We start from the raw sequence: 25,559 nt of genomic DNA on the forward strand, positions 1-25,559 counted from the left end.
GAGGGGCCGACACGGCTAGGCGCTCCAGCCCCCTTCCCACACCACATACCCGATCTTCACAGCCAAATAATAACAATAATAATAATGGTAGCAACCAACGCTCTGCAGTAGGGGCTTCTCTGGCCATTTCGTACTGAGGAGGAAACAGATACTTAAGAGGTTACAAAACTTGCACCAAACAGATAACCCTCGGCTAGTCAGTGACAGAACAGACTCGGCCGGGTGCGGTGGCTCACGCCTGTAATTCCAGCACTTTGGGAGGCCGAGGCGGGCGGATCATCAGGTCAGTCAGGAGTTCGAGACCAGCCTGGCCAACATAGTGAAACCGTGTCTCTACTAAAAATACAAAAAATGAGCTGGGCGTGATGGCGGGCGCCTGTAGTCTCAGCTACTTGGGAGGCTGAGGCAGGAGAATCGCTTGAACCCGGGAGGCTGAGGTTGCAGTGAGCCAAGATCCCGCCATTGCACTCCAGCCCGGGCAACAGTGAGAGACTCCGTCTCAAACAAACAAACAAGCAAACAAGCAAACAAAACCCACCAGACTCAGGCCCAGACAGTCTGGGTCTCCAGAGCCTCAGCCCTTACCCACCACGCCATTCTCCCTGCTCCCAACTTTGATGCTTTAAATGTGTCCCTTTATTGCTATCACTATGTAAGATCAAAGGCTTTCTCCCCCTCCAGACTGCATGTTGTGTCAGGGCAAGACATCCTGATTGAATTTGGAGTCTAGTCCAGTGCCTGACCTAGGGTAGAGAGTCCGAATGAAGAGTTGGTTCTGGGGTCAGTGTGTGATCCCCTCACCAAAGTTTGCCAGAATGGTCTTGAAAGATAACCTTCATGGCCAGGCGCGGTGGCTCACGCCTGTAATCCCAGCACTTTGGGAGGCAGAGGCAGGTGGGTCACCTGAGGTCAGGAGTTCGAGACCAGTCTGGCCAACATATCGAAACCTTGTCTTTGCTAAAAACACAAAAATTAGCAGGGCGTGGTGACGTGCTCCTGTAATTCCAGTTACTTGGGAGGCTAAGGCAGGAGAATTCCCTGAACCCCAGAGGTGGAGGTTGCAGTGAGCCAAGGGGGAGGCTGAGGCTGCAGTGAGCCAAGATCACACCACTGCCCCCCAGCCTGGGCAATGGAGCAAGACTCCGTCTCAAAAAAAAAAAAAAGGAAGGAAGGAAGGCTGGCTTCAGCTTCTGCTCCCACTAGACTTGGTGCCCTAAAGGAAACCTTTTAGTGATTACATTAAAAAACCACTTGATTTGTGTTCCAGTTTCTGAACCCAGGCAACAAATAAACCAGCTGATTTGTGTTCCAGGCAACAAATATATCTTAAGCATCAACTGTCCACATGAACCTTGTATGAAGAGCCATAGGGAACTGGCATTGCTCAGTGGAAAGACACTGGTCTTGGAGCCATAGACACTGGGTTCAGGTTGAGGCTCAGCAGCTGGCCAGCTTTATGGCTGTTGGCCCAGAGCTTAACCTCTCGGAGACTTAGTCTCCTTATCTGTAAGCTGGGATAATTATATAGGAGTATATGGAGAGAATTATAATTAAATGTCGCAGCATATAGTGGGCCATTATTAAATGGTAGCTCTTGTTATTAATTACATATTAATATTTATATATTGAGCACTAATTCTTTATTTTTTCCACAAACATTTATCTGTTGCTTCCTGTGGCTGGGCATTCTATGCAAAATTGATGAGTTTAAGAACCAGTCCCCACACACACAGACTTTAGTCTTGTTCAATAGACCACACAAACACAGAAAGCAGCAGACAACAGCTCTTAAAGTTAAGTGCAGTTGAATTGGCCAATTTTGAATGACCTTTAAAAAAATTATTCATTTGAATGTGCTCATGTTATTTTTATCAAAGATATTCTCACTATTTGTTTCTTTTCATGTGATTTTCCTTTTGATGATTTTTTTTTTTTTTCTAAGAGATGGAATCTCACTATGTTACCCAGGCTAGATCTTTCTGCCTCAGCCTCCTGAGTAGCTGGGACTTCAGGCATGCTCCACTACACCTGGCTTGAGAAATTTTTTAAAAGACAAAAGAACAAAGAACATTAAAACACCTTTGTTTTGCCAGCAAGAACTGAAAATGAGTAACATTTTATCATATTTACTTGAGGTCTTTTTTAATTAAAGAAATAAGCCCGCCCCCCAAAAAAATACATAAAAATAAATAAGGCTGGGTACGGTGGCTCACGCCTGTAATCCCAGCACTTTGGAAGGCCAAGGTGGGAGGGTCACCTGAGGTCAGGAGTTTGAGGCCAGCCTGGCCAACATGGGGAAACTCCGTCTCTACTAAAAATACAAAAAAAATTAGCTGGGCATGGTGACAGGTGCCAGTAATCCTAGCTACTTGGGAGGCTGAGGCATGAGAATCGCTTGAACCCGGGAGGCGGAGGTTGCAGTGAGCTGAGATCCCGCCACTGAACTCCGCAACCTGGGGGATAGACCAAGACGGTCTCCAAAAAAAAAAAGAAATAAAATATTTCACATAAAGTTGGTGTTCCTTTTGTCCCCTGTACCCCACCCCGTTTCTAATCCCATTCCTTTCCTCCCTTGTCCAGAATTTTATATGGATTCTTGCAAGCACTTCTCTATACATGTATGCCCTGAAACAGTGTATAGCATTGGTTTGCATATTTTTAATTTATATATGGTATCCTGTGCTTATTGTGAAACTTGCTTTTTTCACTCCATATACGTTTCTGAGAATTATCCCTATGGATAGATGTAGTTCTAGTGCGTTTTTCTCAAAGGCAGAAAAGCAAGTCATTGTTTTATGTAACCAGCCCCTATGGATGGACATTTACGTTGTTAACAGTTTTTGGCTTTTATGAAAAATGCAGAAACAAATCTCTTTGTCCATATTTTCTTGTGCAACTGTACAAGAGTTTTTATAAAGGATCTACCTAGAAGTGAAATTTACATAGTCTTTGCCAATGCTTTAACCATTGTTACACATTTAAAGATTACTGTTCTCTCTCTCTCTCTTTTTTTTTTTTTTTTTTTTTTGGTGAGACGGGGTCTCACTTTGTTGCCCAGGCTGGAGTGCAGTGGTGTGAACACAGCTCACTGCAGCCTTGACTTCCCAAGCTGGAGTGATCAACCTGCCTCAGCCCCACAAGTAGCTGGGACTACAGGCACGCACCACTACATCTGGCTAATTTTTGTAGAGATGGGGTTTTGCCATGTTGCTCAGGCTGGTCTCAAACACCTGGGCTCAAGCAATCTACCTGCCTCAGCCTCCCAAAGAGCTGGGATTACAGGCCTGAGCCACCATACCCAGCCACTAAAGAATACTGGTGTTCTATACTAAAAGTGGGTGGTCATTAACCAAGCTGAAGTTAGGGGATATTTTTTGGTATATATCTTGATCTCTACAGACCTGATCTCTTTTATTTTACAGAAATTAATGATCCTAAGGAAATACGTGTGGGTTCTTCTGACACATCCTACCAAAGCCAGCAGAAACAGAGTGGTGATAATGGGTCAGGTGGTCACTTTGCATACCCAAGAGAAGACAGGGAAGATCGGGGCCCCAGGTATGTGGGCATACTCCTAATTAGTGCACATTTATGGAGTAAGGTAGATGGCGTAATCACCGCCTTGTATGGATAAGGAAATAGAGGCTGGTAGAGATTGAATTGCCTGCCCGGTGTCTGAGAATGGAGTGAGGATGGCACTGCCTCTGCCACACAGCTGAGCACACATTCTATTAAACTTTAATGCCAGACCTGCAGAGAGGAACAGCAGTAGTTCCTCATGACACCATTTAAAGTATTTTTATTAGAACATACAATGCAATTTTTAGGCCGGGCGCAGTGGCTCATGCCTGTAATCCCAGCACTTTGGGAGGCTGAGGCGGGTGAATCACAAGGTCAAGAGTTCGAGACCGGCCTGGACAATATGGTGAAACCCCGTCTCTACTAAAAATACAAAAAATTAGCTGGGCGTAGTGGTGGGCGCCTGTAATACCAGCTACTCGGGAGGCTGAGGCGGGAGGATTGCTTGAACCCAGGAGGCGAAGGTTGCAGTGAGCCGGGATCATACCACTGCACTCCAGCCCGGGCGACAGAGTGAGACTCCATCTCAAAAAAAAAAAAAAAAAAGAACATACATTGCAATTTTTAAGAATGCTGAAAATAGGCCAAGCATGGTGGCTCTTGCCTGTAATCCCAGTACTTTGGGAGGCCAAGGTGGGTGGATCACCTGAGGTCAGGAGTTCAAGACCAGCCTGACCAACATGATGAAACCCCCTCTCTACTAAAAATACAAAAATTAGCCAGGTGTGGTGGCGCATGCCTGTAATCCCAGCTACTCGGGAGGCTGAGGCAGGAGAATCACTTGAACCTGGGAGGCGGAGGTTGCAGTGAGCTGAGATTGTGCCATTGCACTCCAGCCTGGGCAATAGAGTGAGACTCCGTCTCAAAAAAAAAAAATGCTGAAAATAATATTCAATGAGGCCCTAAAATCTATACAAAAAAGAAGAAGAGAAAGAAAAGGACAAAGAGAAAAAGAAGAACTTAAAATAGATATCAGGGATATAGGATGTTATAGAATTTTGGGCAGGAATGGATGTGGTAAAGAACTGTGAGAATATATTTTACAGCTGACAATTTGCAATAAGCTTATTCATATTTTCCATTTTAACAGAATGACTAAAAGTTCCCTGCAAAACCTCTGCAAGCAGCACAAGCTTTATATTACCCCAGCATTGAATGATACGCTGTATTTACACTTTAAAGGTAAGGACCTAAGAGAGGAAGTGCTTCACGTCAGGTGGAAAGATTCTGTCTAGCGGTATAAAAAATTACTTGCAGGGATCACCTTTAGTTCTCAGAATATATCTAAGCAGGAAATTTCAAATTTTAGTGGAGATTTATGGAAAAGGAATAACATTTATTTCAAGAAAAAGTCTTGCCTGACCAGTTTACAAAGGAGCCACTGGCTATAGGAATACCAAGGAAACACATTACCTTTCATTGTTGTTTCCTAGGGAATTTTTTTTCTTTTCTTGCTTTTTCTTTTTTTTTTTTTTTTGAGATGATGTCTTGCTCTGTTGCCCAAGCTGAAGTGCAGTGGCACAATTTCTGCTCACTGCAACCTCTGTCTCCAGGTTCAAGCAATTCTCCTACCTCAGCCTCCTGAGTAGCTGGGTTACAGGTGCCCACCACCACGCCTTGCTAATTTTGTATTTTTAGTAAAGGCGGGGTTTCGCCGTGTTGCCCATTCTGGTCTCAAACTCCTGAACCCAGTCGATCCAGCTGCCTCAGCCTCCCAAAGTGCTGGGCTTACAAGTGTGAGCCACTGCACCCAGCCAGGACTTTAATTTTTCATACCAGAAAGTTAGTTTGTAAGTACTTTGGGGTTGGGAGGTATGTGTTAGGAAGGATTGCAGCTTGATGTTGGAAACAAATGATGAGGATCTTTGGGTGCCTCTTAGAATGGAGAGGCATGAGCAGGAGCCAGGGTTGGAGGCCAGTATCACATATCAGTGGAAGCTCAGGTTCACAGACAGGGCTTTTCCCGGCCTGAGGGCTTCCAGTCTGTGCTGATGGGGTGACCAGCTTGCTTATCAGTCCTCTCATTGTTCATTTGTTTCTTCAATAGCTGCTTGCCGGGAGTCTACTGTGTGCCCAGCACTGCTCAGTGCTGAAAATGCACAGAGGGAACCGGCAAATGTGCCTTTGGTGTCCTGGGGGATGGGACTGGCTATTATGAGGACGGTGCCATGCCAGGGAGATGCCCAAAGGGATCCAGGAGCACAAATGCCTTAAGGGGTTGGAACGACTCCTATGGGTCTCCTCACCTCCACTTTTTCCCGCTCCAAAATTCCCCACCCAGCATCCAAGTGTAGCAGTGAGTAAGATGATGTAGGAGGACAGACCCCCGGGAGACTGATATTTAAGAGGCGGGAAGAAAAAAGTAAAAAACCAGTAAGTTTGACTAAGTAGGGACAGAGAGGTAGAAGAGCTAGGAGAGAGAGGTGCCCATATTAGTTATCTATTGCTACATAATTAACTACCCTGAAACTTAGCAACTTCAACTCATGATCTCACCCAGTTTCTGAGGGCCGGGAACTCGGGAGTCATTAGCTGGGCAGTTCTGGCTCAGGGTCTCTCATGAGGCAGTAGCCAGACTGTCAGCGCAGCCTCACTCATTTGATGGCTTGACGGGGGCTGGAGAATCCACTTTCAGGCTCTAGGCCTCAGATCCTCATAGCTGTCAGCCAGAGGCCTTAATTTCTCACCACATGAGCCTTCCCATGGCAGCTGGCTTCCCTCAGAGCAGGTTACCCAAGAAAGGAAGCAAGGCCAAGACAAAAGTGGAGGTGACACTTCATCACTCCATTGTATGCTGTTGGTGTCAGGATCCACTCCTGTCTTACTGCATCGCTAACATGAAGGCATCGACACTAGGTGGGTGATCCAGAGAGCCTGAGGAGGAAGCTGGGAAAGGGGCACAGGGCCCGTGGGCCAGATGCCTTGGAATGGTCAAGGGCTAAGAGGACTGACGGTAGCATGTAGCAGTTAGGATCTTAGGGAGACTTTAGCCAGGTGGTTGCAGTGATGGTGGGATCCAGGGGAGAGCAGCAAGTTGGAGATGGCTTGAACAGCAAAGGGGAAGGAGATGGGGTGAGAGCTAGAGCAAAGACCAGGGAGAAGAACCAGAATGTCAGAAACCCAAGGGGACAAATAATCCAGTTTCTTCAACAAAAAATTGCAATGGAAGAAAGAGAGAGACACACACACAAACACTCTTAGGTTAAAAGTGACTTAAGGCCGGGCTTGGTGGCTCACGCCTGTGATCCCAGCAATGTGGGAGCCCGAGGCAGACAGATCAGAAGTTTGAGACCAGTCTGGCCGACATGGTGAAACCCCGTCTCTACTAAAAATACACACAAAAAAATTAGCTGGGTGTGGTGGTGCATGCCTGTAATCCTAGTTTACTTGTGAGGCTGAGGCAGGAGAATCGCTTGAACCCAGGAGGCGGTTTGCAGTGAGCCAAAATTGTGCCACTGCGTTCCAGCCTAGGCGACAGAGCAAGATTCTGTATCAAAAAAAAAAAAAAGGTTGGCTGGTCGCAGTGGCTCACACCTGTAATCCCAGCACTTTGGGAGGCCAAGGCAGGTGGATCACCTGAGGTAAGGAGTTCGAGACCAACCTGGGCAACATGGTAAAACCCCATCTCTACTAAAAATACAAAAATTAGCCAGGTGTGGTGATGGCGGGTGCCTGTAATCCCAGCTACTCAGGAGGCTGAGACAGGAGAATCGCTTGAACCCAGGAGGTGTAGGTTACAGTGAGCCGGGATTGTGCGATTGCACTCCAGCCTGGGGGACACAGCCAGACTCCATCGGGAAAAAAAAAAAAGTGACTTGAGACATCCACTGATTACAAGGTTTGGACCTTATTTGTATGTTGATTCAGACAGTAAACAGTTTGGAAAAAAAGACAACAAAGAAATGTGACCAGTTACTGGCTATTTGATGACGACGTTGAGGAACTGTTGTTTAGACGTCACAGTGGTGTTGTGGCTATCTTAAAGAAAAAAAAATCCCATCTTTTATAGATACTGACTTCAGCATGAAGACCTTGGAGCAATATGGCAAATACTTCCACTATAAAAATTTTTGTGGAGAGGGTTTGCAAGGAGGGAGAGCATCAGGAGGAATAGCTAATGGATGCTAGGCTTAATACCTAGGTGATGGGATGACACATGCAGCAAACCACATGGCACACATTTACCAATGCCACAAACCAGCACATCCGGCACAGGAACCCATCAACTTAAAATAAAACTTGAAGAAATAAAATAATCAAAATTTTTGTGGAAAAAAGATAGGATTTTAAAAAGTCTATCTATACAATGCCTGTGTTTAAGTGTATTCTATAACTATTTTAAATGTTACGTATGCTTACAGCAAGCTTGGAAGGCGAGAGAGAAAAATGAAAACAGATTGTTGGCAAGAACATGGGTGCATTTCTTTTTATTTTGCTCACCATTGATATTAAAATGTTTTAATAAAAACTTTTTCAGGCAACAAAATAAAGAACTTTAAAAAGTGTTGGTAATAGTAGGTCAAGGCATGAATTACACATCGATGATGAGTTACTAAAGGAAACTAAAAGATTTGTTTTCCTAACCCTAAATTTGGCTCATAAAACTGAAAAAGAGAACAAAACAAGGCCCACAGTTTGCACTAGGGTCAGGCCTGGTGGGAACATTTTCAAGGCAGGGTTACCCCCACTGCACCCCCACCTCCACCCACTCCCCACCCATGAAGGCCAGCAGTAGGCTCCACCCTCCCAGGTGGGTGATTCCAGCAGAAAGACTACCAGTCTTTTCAGCAAGACCCCCTAGGATTCATCAAAGTTGGTCTTGCTTGGCTAAGTGTGGCCACCCCCGAATGAGTCACCGTGACTCTGATAGGCTGCCCAGAGAGCCGTTGGGTGATATTAGGAAAAGGATGGTTCCTCCAAGAAAAGTTGTTACTGGAGGAAGGAGGTGTGGATGCCAGGTAGGCAGGTGTCTTAGTCCGTTTTGAGCTGCTGTAACAAGATACCATAGCCTGGGTGGCTTGTATACAACAAAAATGTATTTCTCACAGTTCTGGAGGCTAGGAAATCCAAGGTCAAGCTACTGGCAGATTTGGTGACTGGTGAGAGCCTGCTTGTTATTCTCAGATGGCACTTTCTGGCTGTATCCTCATGGGGTGAAGATGGCAAAGAAGTTCTCTGGGGCCTCATTTATGAGACCACTAATCCCATTCCTGAGGGTTCTTCTCTCGTGACCTTATCACCTCCTAAAAGTCCCACCTCTAATACCGTCACATTAGGGGTTAGGATTTCAATGTATGAATTGTGAAGGGACACAGACATTCAGTCCCTAATAGTAGGCAAAAACAAGGGTGACCGTGACCCCTCTGCCCTGTGAGTAGGAGCTTAATTCCCACGTGCTTCCTTTTTGTTAGGTTTTGATCGCATTGAGAACCTGGAAGAGTACACAGGGCTGCGCTGTCTCTGGCTGCAGAGCAATGGAATACAGAAAATCGAAAACCTGGAGGCCCAAACTGAGTTGCGTTGCCTCTTCTTGCAAATGAACTTGCTCCATAAAATTGAGAACCTGGAACCTCTGCAGAAACTGGATGCTCTTAACCTCAGCAACAATTACATCAAGACCATTGAAAACCTCTGTAAGAGTACCCAGCAAGCAGTGTGTCTATTTGCCATATGTCCATCACTTTCCCCTGAGGGATGTTCTAAGCTTTTATATTATGGGCAAGAAGTGGTTTTTTTTTTGTTTGTTTGTTTGTTTGTTTGAGACAGAGTCTTTCTCTGTCACCCAGGCTGGAGTGCAGTGGCGCAATCTCAGCTCACTGCAAGCTCTGCCTCCCGGGTTCATGCCATTCTCCTGCCTCAGCCTCCCAAATAGCTGGGACTACAGGCACCCACCACCACACCTGGCTAATTTTTTGTATTTTTAGTAGAGACAGGGTTTCGCCGTGGTAGTCAGGATGGTCTCGATCTCCTGACCTCATGATCCACCCGCCTTGGCCTCCCAAAGTGCTGGGATTACAGGCGTGAGCCACCGCGCCCGGCCAAGAATTGTTTTTGGTTTTGTTTTGCTTTGCTTCTTTTTGAGATAGGGTCTTGCTCTGTCACCCAGGCTGAAATGCAGTAGTGCAGTTACAGCTCACTGCAGCCTTGAGCTCCTGGTCTCAAGCGATCCTCCCACGTCAGCCCTCCCAGGTAGCTGAGACCACAGGCACGTGCCACCAGACCTAGCAAGTTTTTCTACTTTTTGTGGATATGAGGGTCTCACTGTGTTGCCCAGGCTGGTCTCAAACCTCCTGGGCTCAAAAGATTCTCCCGTCTTAGCCTCCCAAAGAGCTGGGATTACAGGTATGAACCACTGCACCTGGCCCAAGAAGCATTTTTATGCCTTTGTTTTTGACTTCTGCTGACCTTACCTTCCAGCCTGCCTCCCAGTCCTGAACACATTGCAGATGGCCCACAATCACCTGGAGACCGTGGAGGACATTCAGCATCTACAAGAGTGTTTGAGGCTTTGTGTCCTTGACCTTTCGCACAACAAGCTGAGCGACCCAGAGATCCTGAGCATTCTGGAAAGCATGCCCGATTTGGTAAAAAACAAAAACAAAAACAACGAAAAAGCACCACAGGAAACCGCTTCTATTATTTTCATCAAATATCAAGTCCTTTTGTCTTTTCTCTCCTTCCTGCCTTCCTTCCCTTTTTCACACTTTTTTCCTCTTTGTGTTTTTAGCTGGAGTATCTGAAATGCCAGATGTCGTATTATTTTACCCACAAATAGTTCAGTGTGTACCTCTAACAGATAAGGACTTTTTTTTTTTGGTACGGAGTCTCGCTCTTCTTGTTCAGGCTAGAGTGCTGTGGCACGAACTCCACCCACTGCAACCTCTGCCTCCAGGTTCAAGGAATTCTCCTGCCTCAGCATCCCGAGTAGCTGGGATTTCAGGTGCCTGCCACCACACCCAGCTAATTTTTGTATTCTTAGTAGATTCAGGGTTTCATCATGTTGTCCAGGCTGGTCTTGAACTCCTGACCTTGAGTGATCCACCCGCCTCAACCTCCCAAAGTGCTGGGATTACAGGCATTTTTCAAGGAAACCAGGTCCTCTGTCTGGTGTTACCCACATTCTGGATTTAGCTGATTGCATCCTTGTGGTGCCACTTAACATGTTCTGCTGGCCCTGGTATTTCCTGTAAAATGATATCGGAGCTAGAGGCTGGATGGTATCCAGGCTCAATATTTCACCTTGAGGTGTGTCAGGTTCTTCCACTGCCAGCTCCTCACATCAGGGAGCGTGTGATGCCTGCTTGCTTCTCCTTTTGTTGTTTTAAGATTCACTAGTGGGTTCAGATGTTGTCAGCCTGGTCCAGCCATTATGAAGTTCCCCGTCAGTCCTTCTCCCAGTTATTTTAGCAGTCACTGATGAACATTGCCTAGATTAATTATTTAATGATGAGTCACACAATGACAGCTTTCCAGTTCTCTCACTCTCTCAGCATCTGTTAGCTAGAATGCTTCTACACTTCTACAAAGAGCTTTCATTCGCCAACTAGTGGTTCATGCAGTTCATGCAGAAAAGGCCAGGATCAATGTTTGGCCCTTTTATTTATCGTCTTTCTTTTCTTTTCTTTCCTTTCCTTTTTTTTTCTCTTTCTTTTTTTTTTTTTTTTTTTTTTTTGAGACAGGGTCTTGATCTGTCACCCAGGCTGGAGTGCAGTGGTATAATCATGGCTCACTGCAGCCTCAACCTTCCGGGCTCAAGCAATCCTCCCATCTTAGTCTCCCAAGTAGCTGGGAGCACAGGTGCACACCACCACGTCCAGCTAATTTTTATATTTTTTGTAGAGACAGGGTTTTGCCATATTGCTCGGGCTGGTTATTTATCAATTTTCAGTAAAATGAATTGAGACCCTGGCAACCTCTCATGGTGACAATGAAACCTTTCTATTTTCAGTATCATTATGAACACATACATTTATATATACAGTATTTGACATGATTTAACTCTTGCTATCACTTTAATTTTTCATGTTCAAATTTTCCCATCCAGGTGAGGTATGGTGGCCCACACCTGTAATCCCAGCACTTTGGGAGGCCCAGGTGGGCAGATCACTTGAGGCCAGGAGTTTGAGACCGGCCTTGTCAACATGGCAAAACCCCATCCCTACTAACAATACGAAAATTAGCTGGGCATGGTGGTGCACGTCTGTGATCTCAGCTACTTGGGAGGCTGAGGCATGAGAATTGCTTGAACCCAGGAGGCATTGCAGTGAGCCGAGATCTCACCACTGCACTCCAGATAGAATGTGACACTGTCTCAAAAAAAAAAAAAAAAAAATTCCCGTCCTTTGGGCTTGAGAACCCTTCAGGTTGCTTCCTATGTCCTTTTGAGTCCTCGCTAGTAGCCTTTGACAGCCTCCTTGCTTCTTAGTGTCTATGTGTTGTCGTGTGTACTAGGAAAAAAAATACTAAAACTAGCACACAAAAACCTTGAGTTTGTTGTATACCGCTTAGGGTATTGATAAACAAGGAGAAAAGTGAGTCAACTGAAAGCAAATCATAGTTCAGGAACAATCTGTAGTGTGTACTATCAAAAGACTAGTTTAGAACTGCAGCGCATGGTGAGAATAGAAAGCTCTATTATATTATAATCCCCCCGTTTGTTCGCTTTTGTTTTGGCTGGGGTTGCCATAAGTACCGGGTGGCTTAACCAATAGAAATTTATTTTCTCATAGCCGGGCACAGTGGCTCACGCCTGTAATCCCAGCACTTTGGGAGGCCAAGGCGGGCAGATCATGAGGTCAGGAGATCAAGACCGCCCTGGCTAACACGGTGAAACCGTCTCTACTAAAAATACAAAAAATTAGCCAGGCCTGGTGGCGCACACCTGTAGGCCCAGCTACTCAGGTGGCTGAGGCAGGAGAATGGCGCGAACCTGGGAGGCAGAGCTTGCAGTGAGCTGAGATCGCGCCATTACACTCCAGCCTGGGAGACACAGCCAGACTCCGTCTCAAAAAAAAAAAAAAAAAAAGGAAAAGAAACTTATTTTCTCATGATTCTGGAGTCTGAAAGTCAAGAGCAAGGTGTAGGCAGGGCTGGGTTCTCCTGAGGCTTCTCCTTGGCTGGTAGATGGCCGTCTTCTCCCTGGGTCCTCACATAGTCCCTCCCTCTGTGCCGTGTGTTCTCTGCGTCCTACTCTCTTCTTCTAAGGACAGCAGTCAGATTGGATTATGGCCCACCCTAATGGACTCATTTCAACTTCATCACGGTTTTAAAAGTCTTCTCTCCAAATACAGTCACATTCTGAGGTGCTGAGGGTTTGGACTTTAACATGTGAATTTTGATTAAGACACAATTCAGCCCAGAATCAAAGCAGATTGCTTTATGTTAATAGTTGTTTCGTGACTGCCTTTAAATCCTCCCCACACCGTTTACCCCTTTATTGCTGCCTGGGTGTATTGTTCCCACCACCCCACCCTGTGCAGGGTAACTACATTTTGAAATGGTTCACCCTCATGTTGCCTTAAGCATTCAACTTCTTTTTTTTTTTTTTTCTGAGATGGAGTCTCGCTTTGTTACCCAGGCTGGAGTGCAGTGGCATAATCTCAGCTCACTACAGCCTCCGCCTCCTGGGTTCAAGTGATTCTTCTGCCTCAGGCCCCTGAATAGCTGGGATTACAGGTGCTCACCACCACACCCAGCTAATTTTTGTATTTTTAGTAGAGATGGGGTTTCACCATGTTGGCCAGGCTGGTCTCAAACTCCTGACCTCAAGTGATCCACCCACCTCAGCCTCCCAAAGTGCTGGGATTACAGGAGTGAGCCACCGCACCCAGCCCCACTAAGCATTAAACTTCTTTGAGTTTCTTAAGGCAGTAGAGGAGGCGACAGTATTTAAAGATGGGGGAGGATGGCAGGTCGGATTGCTGAGCCCCTTCCTGCTCCCTGGTCCTAAGTGACAGCAGGGAGAGCTGTAAGCCGAGGGAGAAGGGCCGTCCATCCTGCGGCACTCAGCAGAGGTAAGCAGGCACTCCCCATCCTTTCCCTTAGTCACTGCTCCTTCTCTGTCTAGCGGCTGTGTGCGTTTTCGTAAAATGGATCCTGGCTGGGAAGAAAAGAAAACAATCAATTAGGCAGAGATTCATTTCAGTAAAAGAGGTCGGGTAGCAAAACTAATATAATCAACTGCACTCAGAAAAAGCCTCAGGAAATGTTTTCCAATATTGTTCTGGAGGGACAGTGAGCTCTAAGATCTGAAGTTCATGCGGAAGAAAGGGCTGCTGAATGATCTAGACAGCTCTGATAGCGTGAGAGCAATGGAAACCTTACGATTTCTCCCACCAAGTCACCAGGACGGGATATTGGCACTTCTTTTTTGCTCAAAAAATAGATTTTGTTCATTTATTCTTAGTGCACAGCACATATAAAATAATTCAATCGCATCTTTCAGTAATCATTTTGGTTCTGCTTGTCTTCTTGCAGCGTGTACTGAATTTGATGGGAAACCCGGTTATCAGACACATTCCTAATTACAGAAGGACAGTCACTGTACGACTAAAGCACTTAACATACCTGGATGATAGACCAGTGTTTCCAAAGGACAGGTAAGAAGAGTAAAGCCTTCTGATCACATTTTAATATTTAATAGTTGACCATGCTTAATACTAAACTTTTAAAATTTCTGATTCTTGAGCAATTTCACATACCAAAAATGTTCTTTGGAAATAGGCTTGATGGCTACATAGTTGACTGTAATGGGAATTTGAGCACTTATTCACAGATTTTTATATTCCTTTGATAAGTATCTTTGTATCAGTCGTTTACCTCTTTGCTGATGAGTTCCTTGGAATGGAATTTTTGGAGTAGTATCACTGCATTGAAGAAAGTGGTTTCAGACTTTGTAAAAACTCTTACAAATATTTTCTAGTTGTTTTCTAGAGAGTTTGTACCAATTTACAACCTCACATAACATAACCATGAAAGGAAATCTTTGCCAAGTTAGTTGATGGGTGAAGATAGTACCCCATTGTTTTAAATTGCCATTTCTGGAAAATTGATGAAGTTGGGCATTTTTTTCATTGTTATTGGACGCTTATATTTCCTCCTTTATGAATATTCTGACAGTGACTTTTTCCAAGTTTCTTTTTGAAGTGCTTTTCTTACCGATTTGTAAGAGCTTCTTTAATATTAGGAACATCGTACCCTGGACTGCCATGTTTATCGTCACTGCTTTTATCTGTGTTTTTAACTTACTTTTAAATTTAGATCAATTTAGTCATTCTAATTAGAATAAAATATCAGTCATATAGGCTACTTGACGAGAAGTACAATCTGAATTTTGCATTATACAACATTTAAAATATATGTAGCTTGTAATGTGTTTTTAAACTCACAAATTTAAATCAAACTAACAAATATTTCAAATAGAGCTTCCACTTTAGCCAGGTAAGAAAACCAGGGCCAGGCGTGGTGGCTCACGTCTGTAATCCCAGCACTTTGGGAGGCCAAGGCAGGTGGATCACGAGGTCAGGAGATCGAGACCATCCTGGCTAACACGGTGAAACCCCGTCTCTACTAAAAGTACACAAAAATTAGCCGGGCGTGGTGGCGGGCGCCTGTAGTCCCAGCTACTCAGGAGGCTGAGGAGGAGAATGGCGTGAACCCAGGAGGCAGAGCTTGCAGTGAGCTGAGATCGCGCCACTGCACTCCAGCCTGGGAAACAGAGCGAGACTCCATCACAAAAAAAAAAAAAGAAAGAAAACCAGAAGACCTGCTCCTGGGAGGTTCAACAGAAATTGACCCAGCTCCCTGGGCCCCAGGTCTGGGGGTGGTAAGGACCGGGAGAGCAGCCAGTGTGCAGGGGTCTGGCTCCCACGCCAGCTCTGCAGCCACGAGCTACGTTACAACCTTGAGGGAGCTCCCTAATCTCCCTGGGCTCACGTTCCTCATCTGCAGCGTGGGGATGAGAATACTGTTGCCACAGGGTCCTTGTGAGTGCCTGTGAGCAACATGCAGGACTCCGAGCAGGTGCTGGGCTCCTAGGAGTGAACCAGTGGGAGCCGCTGCCACTGAAGATCCTGCTCCCGCCCCAGGGGCCATGCTGAAGAAAGTAACATGGATGTGAGCAATCGGAGCCACCGCCCTTTACAGCATAGCCCAAGACTCCAGCTCAGGAGTCAGATTAACCTGGCTTGAGTCTTTTTTTAGAGACAGAGTTGCACTCTGTCACCCAGGCAGGAGTGCAGTGGCGCGATCACTGCAGCCTCAAACTCCTGGGTTCACACAAGCCTCCCAAGTAACTGAGAATTACAGGCGTGCACCACCAAACCCAGCTAATTTTTAAGTTTTTTGTAGAGATGGGGGTCTCACTATGTTGCCAAGGCCGGTCTCAAATTTCTGGCCTCAAGTGATCCTCCTGCCTTGGCCTTCCAAAGCTCTGAGGCTCCCAAAGCCTCACAGGCCTGAGCCACCACACCCCTGGCGTTGAATCTTAATCCAACCACTGACTAATTGTTTGACACTGGGCACTTGCTGTCGTCTAGGATGCAGCAGGTATCTGCTCACCTGTCATTTTGTTAGAGCACTCTCCATGACCTATCTAAATAGTACCTTCTCCACTTGATGTCTCTTCGGCCTGATTTAATTTCCTTTTAGGACACATCAGCCTCTGGCCTATACTCATTTCTTTGTTTAGGATCTGTCTTCCCCGACTAAAAGGGCTCCTCTAACAGAGATCAGCTCTTACATTCACTGCTGGGTCCCCAGCCTCTAGAACGGTGCCTGGCACGTAGCAGGCAACAGATAGGCCTTTGCTGGCTGTCTGCTCTGAGATCAAAGGGTCTGAGGTTTTCTCACTGTGTGGTAAATGGACTGGAACATGGTTTCTTCTCCTTGGCATGTTCTGTCTCAGTGACTCGTGGTCTTTCTCTGCTATAGTATATACTTTGCAACACCCTGTCTGACTATTTCCAAACACCTGTACCTTTGATTTTACAGCAGGGATCTGCTTCTTCTCTCTGAAGGTAAGCCTCCTGTTTTTAAACCACCAGACTTTGTTTTTCAAGTAACAACTTTGTTGAGGCATAATTCACATACCATACAGTTTACGTATTTAAAGTGTACAATGTGGCTGGATGTGGTGGCTCACGGCTGTAATCCCAGCACTTTGGGAGGCTGAGGTGGGTGGATCACTTGAGGTCAGGAGACTCCCTCTCAAAAAATAAAAAATAAAATAATAATAATAAACAAAGTGTACAATGCAGTGGCTTTGAGTATATTCGCAGAGTTGTGCAACCATCACCACAGTCAATCTTAGAACGTTCTCATCACCCTAAAAAGGAAACACTGGCTGGACATGGTGGCTCACACCTATAATCCCAGCACTTTGGGAGGCCGGGGCGGGCAGATCACCAGGTCAAGAGATCGAGACCATCCTGGCCAACATGGTGAAACCTCATCTCTACTAAAAATACAAAAATTAGCTGGGCGTGGTGGCGGGCGCCTGTAGTCCCAGCTACTTGGGAGGCTGAGGCAAGAGAATTGCTTGAACCCAGGGGGCGGAGGTTGCAGTGAGCCAAGATCGCGCCACTGCACTCCAGCCTGGGTGACAGTGGGAGACTGTCTCAAAAAAACAACAACAAAAAAAGGAAACACCATCCCCATTAGCAGCCAACCCCCTATTTCTCGCTCCCTGAAGGCCCTGGCAGCCACTCCTCTGCTTTCCCTCTCTGTTGATTTGCCCGTTCTGGACATTTCATATAAATGGAGTCACCTACCATGTGGCCTTGTGTTTCTTTCACTCAGCATCCTATTGTCAAGGTTCATCTGCAATGCAGCGTGTTCCATCCAGTACTTCATTCCTTTTTATTGCCGAATGATACTGCATTTTGATACACTACATTGTATTTGTCCATCAACTTTCAGAAATTAGGGTTGTTTTTACTTTTTGCCTGTTGTGAATAATGAAGTTTTTGTGTGGACAGCTGTTGTCTTCTCCTGGGTATATATCTAGGAGTGGAATTTCTGGGTCATACAGGGACTTTATGTTTTATTTTTGAGGAGACACCACATGGTTTTCCAAAGCAGCTGCACCATTTTACATCCCCATCAGCAGTGTAGGAGGGTTCCAATTTTCCTGTATCCTCACCAACACTTCTGGTTGCCTGTCTTTTTTCTCTCTCTCTCTCTCTTTTTTTTTTTTTTTTTTTTTTTAAGATGGAGTCTCGGCCTGTCACCCAGGCTGGAGTGCAGTGGTGAGATCTCAGCTCACTGCAACCTCTGCCTCCCAGGTTCAAGCAATTCTCCTGCCTCAGCCTCCCTAGTAACTGGGATTACAGACATCTGCCACCACGCCCAGCTAATTTTTCTATTTTTAGTAGAGACGGTGTTTCACCATGTTGGCCAGGATGGTCTCAATCTCTTGACCTCGTGATCCACCCGCCTTGGCTTCCCAAAGTGCTAGGATTACAGGTGTGAGCCACCGCACCTGGCCCTGTCTTTTTATTTCTAGTCCCCTGGGTGGTATGAAGTGGTGTCTCATTGTGGTTTCCATCTGCTTTTCCCTGGTAGATAATGATGTTGAGCATGTTTCATGTACTTATTGGCAGTTTTTATATCTTCTTTGGAGAAATGCCTGTTCAGTTTCTTTGCTGATTTTTAAAAAAATTAATAGACTTTTTTTTTTCTTTCTTTTTTTTTTTTTTTTTTGGGACAGCATTTCGCTCTGTCGCCCAGGCTGGAGTGTAGTGGTGCAATCATGATTCACTGCAGCCTTGACCTCCTGGGCTCAAGCAACCCTCACCTTTCAGCCTCTTGAGTAGCTGGGACTGCAGCAGGTGTGCACCACCATGCCTGGCTAGTTTTTGTGCTTTTTGTAGAGACGGGGTCTCGCCATGTTGCCCAGGCTGGTCTGGAACTCCTGGGCTCAAGCAATCTGCCCACCTTGGCCCTTGGCCTCCCAGAGTGCTGAGATTACAGGCATGAGCCACTGCACCTGGCCTAGACTTTATTTTCAGAGCAGTTTTAGATTTACTGAAAAATTGAACAGAAAGTAGAGAGAGTTTCCATATACCACCCACCCTCACTGTTTCTCCTATTTGTAACGTCTTACATTCGTGTGGTACATTTGTGACAAGCGATCAACCAATGCTGGTACCTTATTATTGACTGAAGTCCATCATTTCTTTAGGGCTCACACTTGGTGTTGCACATTGTATGCGTTTGGACAAAGGTATCATGTCATGTATCCCCCATCACAGTATCTCACAGAATAGTTTTACTGCCCTCAAACCCTCTGTGCTCTGCTTATTCATCCCTCCTACCTCCTCAGCCCCAACTCCTGGCAACACTGATCTTTTTGCTGTCTGCGTGGTTTTTTCTTATCTAGAAAGTCATATAGCTGGAATCATACAGCATATAGCCCTTGTGAACTGGCTTCTTTCACTTAGCAAGGAAGTTAGACTTCTTCCATGACTTTGTGTGGCTTGACAGCTTGTTTCTTTTCATTGCTGAGTGATATTCCTCCATCTGGGTGTGCCAGAGTTTGTTTATCCATTCACCTACTAAAAGACATCTTGGTCACTTCTAGTTTTTGCCAATTAGAATAAAACTGCTGTAAACGTCCATGTGCAGGTTTGTGTGTGGACATGTCTTCAACTCATTTGGGTAAATACTTAGGAGCACAATTGCTGGATCATATGGTAAGAGTATTTTTAGTCCTGTAAGAATCCACCACACCATTTTCCAAAGTGGTTGTACCATTTTGCATTCCCACCTGGAACAAGTGAGCGTTCCCAGCACTCCATATCCTCATTAGCACAGCATTGCCAGTGTTTTGGATTTTAGCCATCTTATAGCCATATCATGTTATCTTATTGTTCTAATTTGCATTTCCCCAAGGACACGTGATGTGGACCATCTTTTCACAGGCTTATTTGCCATCTGTGTATCTTTTTTGGTGAGGTATCCTGATCGTTTGCCCAGTTTTTTATTGGGTTGTTTCCTTATCTTTGAATTTTAAAAGTTCTTTGTATGTTTTTGGATCCAAGCCCTTTCCCAGTTATCTTTTTTTGCAAATATTTTCTCCCAGTCTGTAGCCTGCCTTTTCATTTTTTAAAACTTTGCTCATTTTGAAATTGTGTCATCTTTTTATTAATGAGTTGTGAGGTTTATTTATATTTTCCAGGTACAAGACCCTTATCAAATATATGATTTGCAAGTATCTTCTCACATTCTTTGGGTTGTCTTTTTACTTTTTTTCGGTAGAGACAGGGTTTCGCTATGTTGCCCAGGCTGATCTCAAACTCCTGGGCTCAAGTGATCCTCCCACTTTGGCCTCCAAAGTGCTAGGATTACAGGCGTGAGCCACTGTGCCCTGCTGGTTTTTTTAAATAATACGTTATTTATGGTATCCTTTGCATGACAAAAATTTTTAATTTTGATGGGGTCCGATTTCTCTATTTTTTCTCTTGTCACTTGTGCTTTTGGTGCCATATCTAAGAAGGCTGTGCAGACCGTTCCACCTTAAATAATAAAATTTACATGTGGAACTTTTATCCTTGCAGTCACATGTCTGATGCTCACTTTGCTTTGATTTTGAAGAAAATGAGCAAGTTGATCAGACAGTGTATGTTTGGAGTTCACCTCCCCTATTTATGTTTCTTTGTTTTTTTAAACAGAGCTTGTGCGGAGGCCTGGGCTAGGGGAGGGTATGCAGCTGAAAAGGAGGAGAGACAGCAGTGGGAGAGCAGGGAGCGGAAGAAGGTCACGGACAGCATTGAAGCCTTGGCCGTGATCAAGCGGCGGGCGGAGGAGAGGAAAGGACAGAGAGAGAGTCAAGAGAGAGGTATGTGCTTGCTCGAAGACAACAGCCCCAGAGTTCCTTTGAGATTAGGTGAGTCTAAGCTGTCAAACCCAGTCTTTCATCTTGGGAATTTTTTTTTTTTTTTTTTAGACAGAGTCTCGCCCTGTCACTGAGGTTGCGAGGTTGGAGTGCAGCAGTGTGATGTTGGCTCACTGCAACTTCTGTCTCCCGGGTTCAAGCAATTCTCGTGCCTCAGCCTCCCCAGAGCTGGGATTACAGGCATGTACCACCATGCCTGGCTAGTTTTTGTATTTTTAGTAGACATGGGATTTCGCCATGTTGTCCAGGCTCGTCTCGAACTCCTGGCTTCAAGTGATCTGCCTGCCTTGGCTTCCCAAAGTGCTGGGATTACAGGCGTGAGCCACTGTGCCCAGCCTTGGATTTTCTTTTTTTCTTTTTTTCTTTTTTATTTTTTTGGTGGGGACAGGATCTCACTCTGTTGTCCAGGCTAGAGTGCAGTGGCACAATCTTGCTCACTGCAACCTCCACCTCAAGCGATCCTCTCACCTCAGCTTCCTAAGTGTCTGGGACTACAGGTGTGCACCACCATGCTTAGCTAATTAAAAAAAAAATGTTTCTGTAGAGATGGGGTCTTACTGTGTTGCCCAGGCTAGTCTCAAACTCCTGGGCTCAAGTGCTCCACCCACCTTGGCTTCCCAAAGTGCTGGGATTACAGGCGTGAACTGCTGCACCTGGCCAGGGATTTTTTTAAAACCATTTCCTCACAACCTGCAGATCCATCTGCAGTTGGCCTCACCCACCTGCCAGCACCAGTGAGAACCTCGAACAGTGATGAGCTGTTTCAAACTGCTTTTACTGATTGGAACAGTTTTTCAAAATAAATGATGTATTAGTTTTCTGCGGCTGCTGAAAGTGGGAAAACTCAAATAGGTTGTTTTCTTCTACCACACTCTCAACACTCAGCACACTTGTGGTCACGAAATGTGCAGGGTGTCCCCACACACACCAGTTGTCTGACAACAGCCGGCTGTCCTACAATTCATTTCCATCCTGACACTAACCCCACAAGTGATGGGCAATGGTCCCGCAAGATTACTCTCCACTTCCGATGCCAACTGCGAGTCTCAGGGTGTCGCCTGTACTTCTAACAGAATGGCTATAAAATTAGGGTTCCCACGAACCTCTCTTTGCGTTTGATAATTTGCTATGATGGCTCACAGAACTCCAGAGAACACTTATATTTTCTGTGTTATTATATTAATAAAGGATAAAATGAGGGATGCAGATGAACAGCAAGATGAAGTGGAGCTTAGGGAAGGGTCTGTGGGAAGGGGCGGAGCTTCATACCCTCTCTGGCCACACCCCGCTCCAGGTACCTCCAGTGTTCAGCAACTTGGAAGCTCTCTGAACCCCACAGTTCAGGGGGTTCTCTGGAAGCTTCAGCATGTGGGCATGATGGATGATTAACTCCATTTCCAGCCCCTCCGCCCTCTCTGAAGGACGAGGGTGGGGCTGAAAGCTCCAAGCCTCTCATCATGGCTTGGTCTCTCTGCTCCAGAAGCCACCCCACCCCCAAGAGCCGCCCCATTCAAACAAAAGATGTGCCTGTCACTCTGGATGAAGGTCTTAGGAGCTCTGTGTCAGGAACTGGGGTTGAAGACCAAATATATTAGAACAAAAGAGCCTCCTAGCACCCCTACATACAGGGGTTTTAGGAGCTTTGTTTCAGAGAGCTATGTATCTTGTAATTTCACAGCTGCCACAACAAATTACCACAAAATTAGTGGCTTAAAAGAATACAGATCTGGCCGGGTGCGATGGCTCATGCCTGTAATCCCAGCACTTTGGGAGGCTGAGGCGGGTGGATCACCTGAGGTAAGGAGTTGGAGACCAGCCTGAACAACATGGAGAAACCCCGTCTCTACTAAAAATAGAAAAAATTAGCTGGGCGTGGTGGCACATGCCTATAATCCCAGCTACTTGAGAGGCTGAGGCAGGAGAATTGCTTGAACCTGGGAGGCGGAGGTTGTGGCGAGCCGAGATTGTGCCATCGCACTCCAGCCTGGGCAACAAGAGCGAAACTCCATCTCAAAAAAACCAAAACCAAACAAACAAACAAACAAAAGACAAAACACAAATCTGTTACCTTATTGCAGTTCTGTGGGTCAGAAGCCCAAAATGGGTTTCACTGAGCTAAAATCGAGGTGTTTTAGGGTTGTGCTCCTTCTGGGGGCCCCAGGGGAGAACTCGCTTCCTTGCCTTTCTCACCTCCTAGAGGCCGCCTGCGTTCCCTGGCTTGTGGCCCCTTCTTCCAACTTCCAGGCCAGCAGTGTGGCATCTTCCAGCCTTGTTCTGGCTCTGACGCTCCTGCCTCCCTATTCTGAGGGCTCTTGTGATTCTTTTGAGCCTGCCTGGATAACCCAGGACAATTTCCTGATCTCAGGGTTCTGGATCCTAATCACATCTGCACAGTCCCTTTGTCCATGTAAGGTAACATATTCATATTCTAAGATTAAGGTATGAACATCTTTGACTAATATTTTTGTATTTTTTTTGTAGAGACAGGGCCTTGCTATGTTGGCCAAGCTGGTCTCGAACTCCTGGCCTCAAGCAATCCTCCCGCCTCAGCCTCCCAAAGTGCTGGGATTACAGACGTGAGCCACCACACCTGGCCACACATACATTTTTATATAAAAATGGCAGAAATGTGTTGTTTCCTGTCTAGTCTTTTGAATTAGCATACTATAACTATTTTCTATACAATAGATGTTTTCTTACTACATATATTTTGTCTTTTCCCAACCTTTTGTTTTGAAATGTTAAAAATTTTCAGAAAAGCTGAAAGAATAGTAAAATGGATAGCTGTATGTCTGCATTTATTAATAGATTCTGTGGTTTTTCATAATTTGCTACACATTTGCCCCCCCCCCGCCACCACACACACACTTTGCTTTTCCCCTGAACCATTTGAAGATAAAGGCACATGTCACAGCTCTTAAATCCCCAGTGCTTCAGCGTGCATCTCCTAAGAACTTCCTGCTCTGTTTTCTTGACGGCTGTGACCTGTTCCATTAAAGGGCTGTGCTTGGCAGTGCCTTCCCTGGGCATTTGGCTCCCATTATTATCCATCATAAACAACACTAATGAACATCCCTCAAGGATACTTCTTTTTTTTTTTTTTTGAGACAGAGTCTCACTCCGTCACCCAGACTGGAATGCAGTGACTCACTGCAACCTCTGTCTCCTGGGTTCAAGTGCTTCTCCTGCCTCGGTCTCTCTAGTAGGTGGGATTATAGGCATGTGCCACCCCACCCAGCTATTATTATTATTATTATTATTATTTTTATTTATTTTTTATTTTTGTAGTAGAGACGAGGTTTCACCACGTTTGCCAGGCTGGTCTTGAACTCCTGACGTCAAATGATCCGCCTGCTTGGGCCTCCCAAAGTGCTGGGATTACAAGCATGAGCTATCATGCCCAGCCCCTCGAGGACACTTTTTAAACTGTGTTCCTTATTTATTTATTATTTTTTTTGGAGACAGAGTCTCGCTCTGTCTCCCAGGCTGGAGTGCAGTGGCATGATCTTGGCTCACTGCAGCCTCTACCTCCCAGGTTCAAGCGATTCTCCTGCCGCAGCCTCTTGAGTAGCTGGGACTACAGGCACTTGCCACCACATCCGGCTAATTTTTTATATTTTTAGTGGAGATGGGGTTTCATCATGTTGGCCAGCCTGGTTTTGAACTCCTGGCCTCAAGTGATCCACTGTCCTTGGCCTCCCAAAGTGCTAGGATTACAGACGCGAGCCACTGTGCCCAGCCCCTCGAGGACACTTTTTTTAACTGTGTTCCTGACCTTTTCCCTGGTCTCAGAAGTTTGCTATGAGCCCTTGATGTATGCACAAACACCCTTGTCCTCCCAGGACACTCCCGCATTCACCTTTGCATTTTCCGCCATTAGGGGAGACGACATCTTCAGACGATGGTGAGAATGTCCCCGCCAGTGCGGAAGGCAAGGAGGAGCCTCCGCGGGACAGAGAAACAAGGGAGAAGATGGAGCTGTTTGTTAAGGAAAGCTTTGAGGCCAAGGACGAGCTCTGCCCGGAAAAGCCAAGTGGAGGAGAGGAGGCGCCTGTGGAGGTTAAAGGAGAGGATGGAGGTGGAGAGCCAGAGGGGACCCTCCCAGCTGAGGCTCTGCCACCCCCACCACCTGTGGAGGTTAAAGGAGAGGATGGAGGTGGAGAGCCAGAGGGGACCCTCCCAGCTGAGGCCCTGCCACCCCCACCACCTGTGGAGGTTAAAGGAGAGGATGGAGGTGGAGAGCCAGAGGGGACCCTCCCAGCTGAGAACCTGCTACTGTCACTGCCTGTGGAGGTTAAAAGAGAGGATGGAGATCGAGAGCCAGAGGGGACCCTCCCAGCTGAGACCCCACTACTGTCGCCACCTGTAGAGGTTAAAGGAGAGGATGGAGATCGAGAGCCAGAGGGGACCTTCCCAGCTGAGACCCCACTACTGTCGCCACCTGTAGAGGTTAAAGGAGAGGATGGAGATCGAGAGCCAGAGGGGACCCTCCCAGCTGAGGCCCCACCACCCCCGCCACCTGTGGAGGTTAAAGGAGAGGATGGAGATGAAGAGCCAGAGGGGACCCTCCCAGCTGAGGCCCCACCACCCCCGCCACCTGTGGAAGTTAAAGGAGAGGATGGAGATGAAGAGCCAGAGGGGACCCTCCCAGTTGAGGCCCCGCCACCGCTGCCCCTGGGAGCTGCCAGGGAAGGTAATGTGAGCGGAGACACACACACAGTCACACACGCCTCTCAGGGAGCCCCAGCCTTTGACTCACATCTCTGTGGGACTTGGGGCCTGAGTTTCACTTCTTCTGTATTGCTGTTTCTAGAAGATAATGGACACTAGTTATCTTGTTATCTAGAACAGGGCTGCCCAATAGAAATGGAACAGGAGCCACTACTAGATTCTCTAATAGCTCTATTTAAAAAGTAAAAGGAACTTTGGGAGGCCAAGGCAGAAGGATTGATTGAGGCCAGGAGTTTCAGACCAGCCTTGGAAACATAGTGAGACCTCATCCCTACCAAAACTACAAAAATTAGCTGGGAATGGTGGTGTGCCCCTGTAGTCCCAGCTACTCAGGAGGCTGAGGCAAGAGGATTGC

At 46.2% G+C, this 25,559-nt stretch overlaps 1 protein-coding gene across 4 annotated transcripts in view; it reads left to right on the forward strand.

The window, feature by feature from the left end:
* Positions 1-25,559, forward strand: part of DNAAF1 (dynein axonemal assembly factor 1) — a 33,204-nt gene that overhangs the window by 407 nt on the left and 7,238 nt on the right. For all 4 annotated transcript variants that reach the window (XM_054452646.2, XM_054452648.2, XM_054452644.2 and 1 more), the window contains exons 2-8: positions 3,423-3,558; positions 4,670-4,761; positions 8,991-9,212; positions 9,997-10,163; positions 14,056-14,177; positions 20,250-20,416; positions 24,354-25,166. In XM_054452646.2, coding sequence (XP_054308621.2) covers positions 3,423-3,558; positions 4,670-4,761; positions 8,991-9,212; positions 9,997-10,163; positions 14,056-14,177; positions 20,250-20,416; positions 24,354-25,166 — 1,719 coding nt within the window. The remainder of the gene's footprint in view (positions 1-3,422; positions 3,559-4,669; positions 4,762-8,990; positions 9,213-9,996; positions 10,164-14,055; positions 14,178-20,249; positions 20,417-24,353; positions 25,167-25,559) is intronic.

Source organism: Pongo pygmaeus, chromosome 18 (genome assembly GCF_028885625.2).
Source record: "Pongo pygmaeus isolate AG05252 chromosome 18, NHGRI_mPonPyg2-v2.0_pri, whole genome shotgun sequence".
NCBI lineage: Eukaryota > Metazoa > Chordata > Mammalia > Primates > Hominidae > Pongo > Pongo pygmaeus.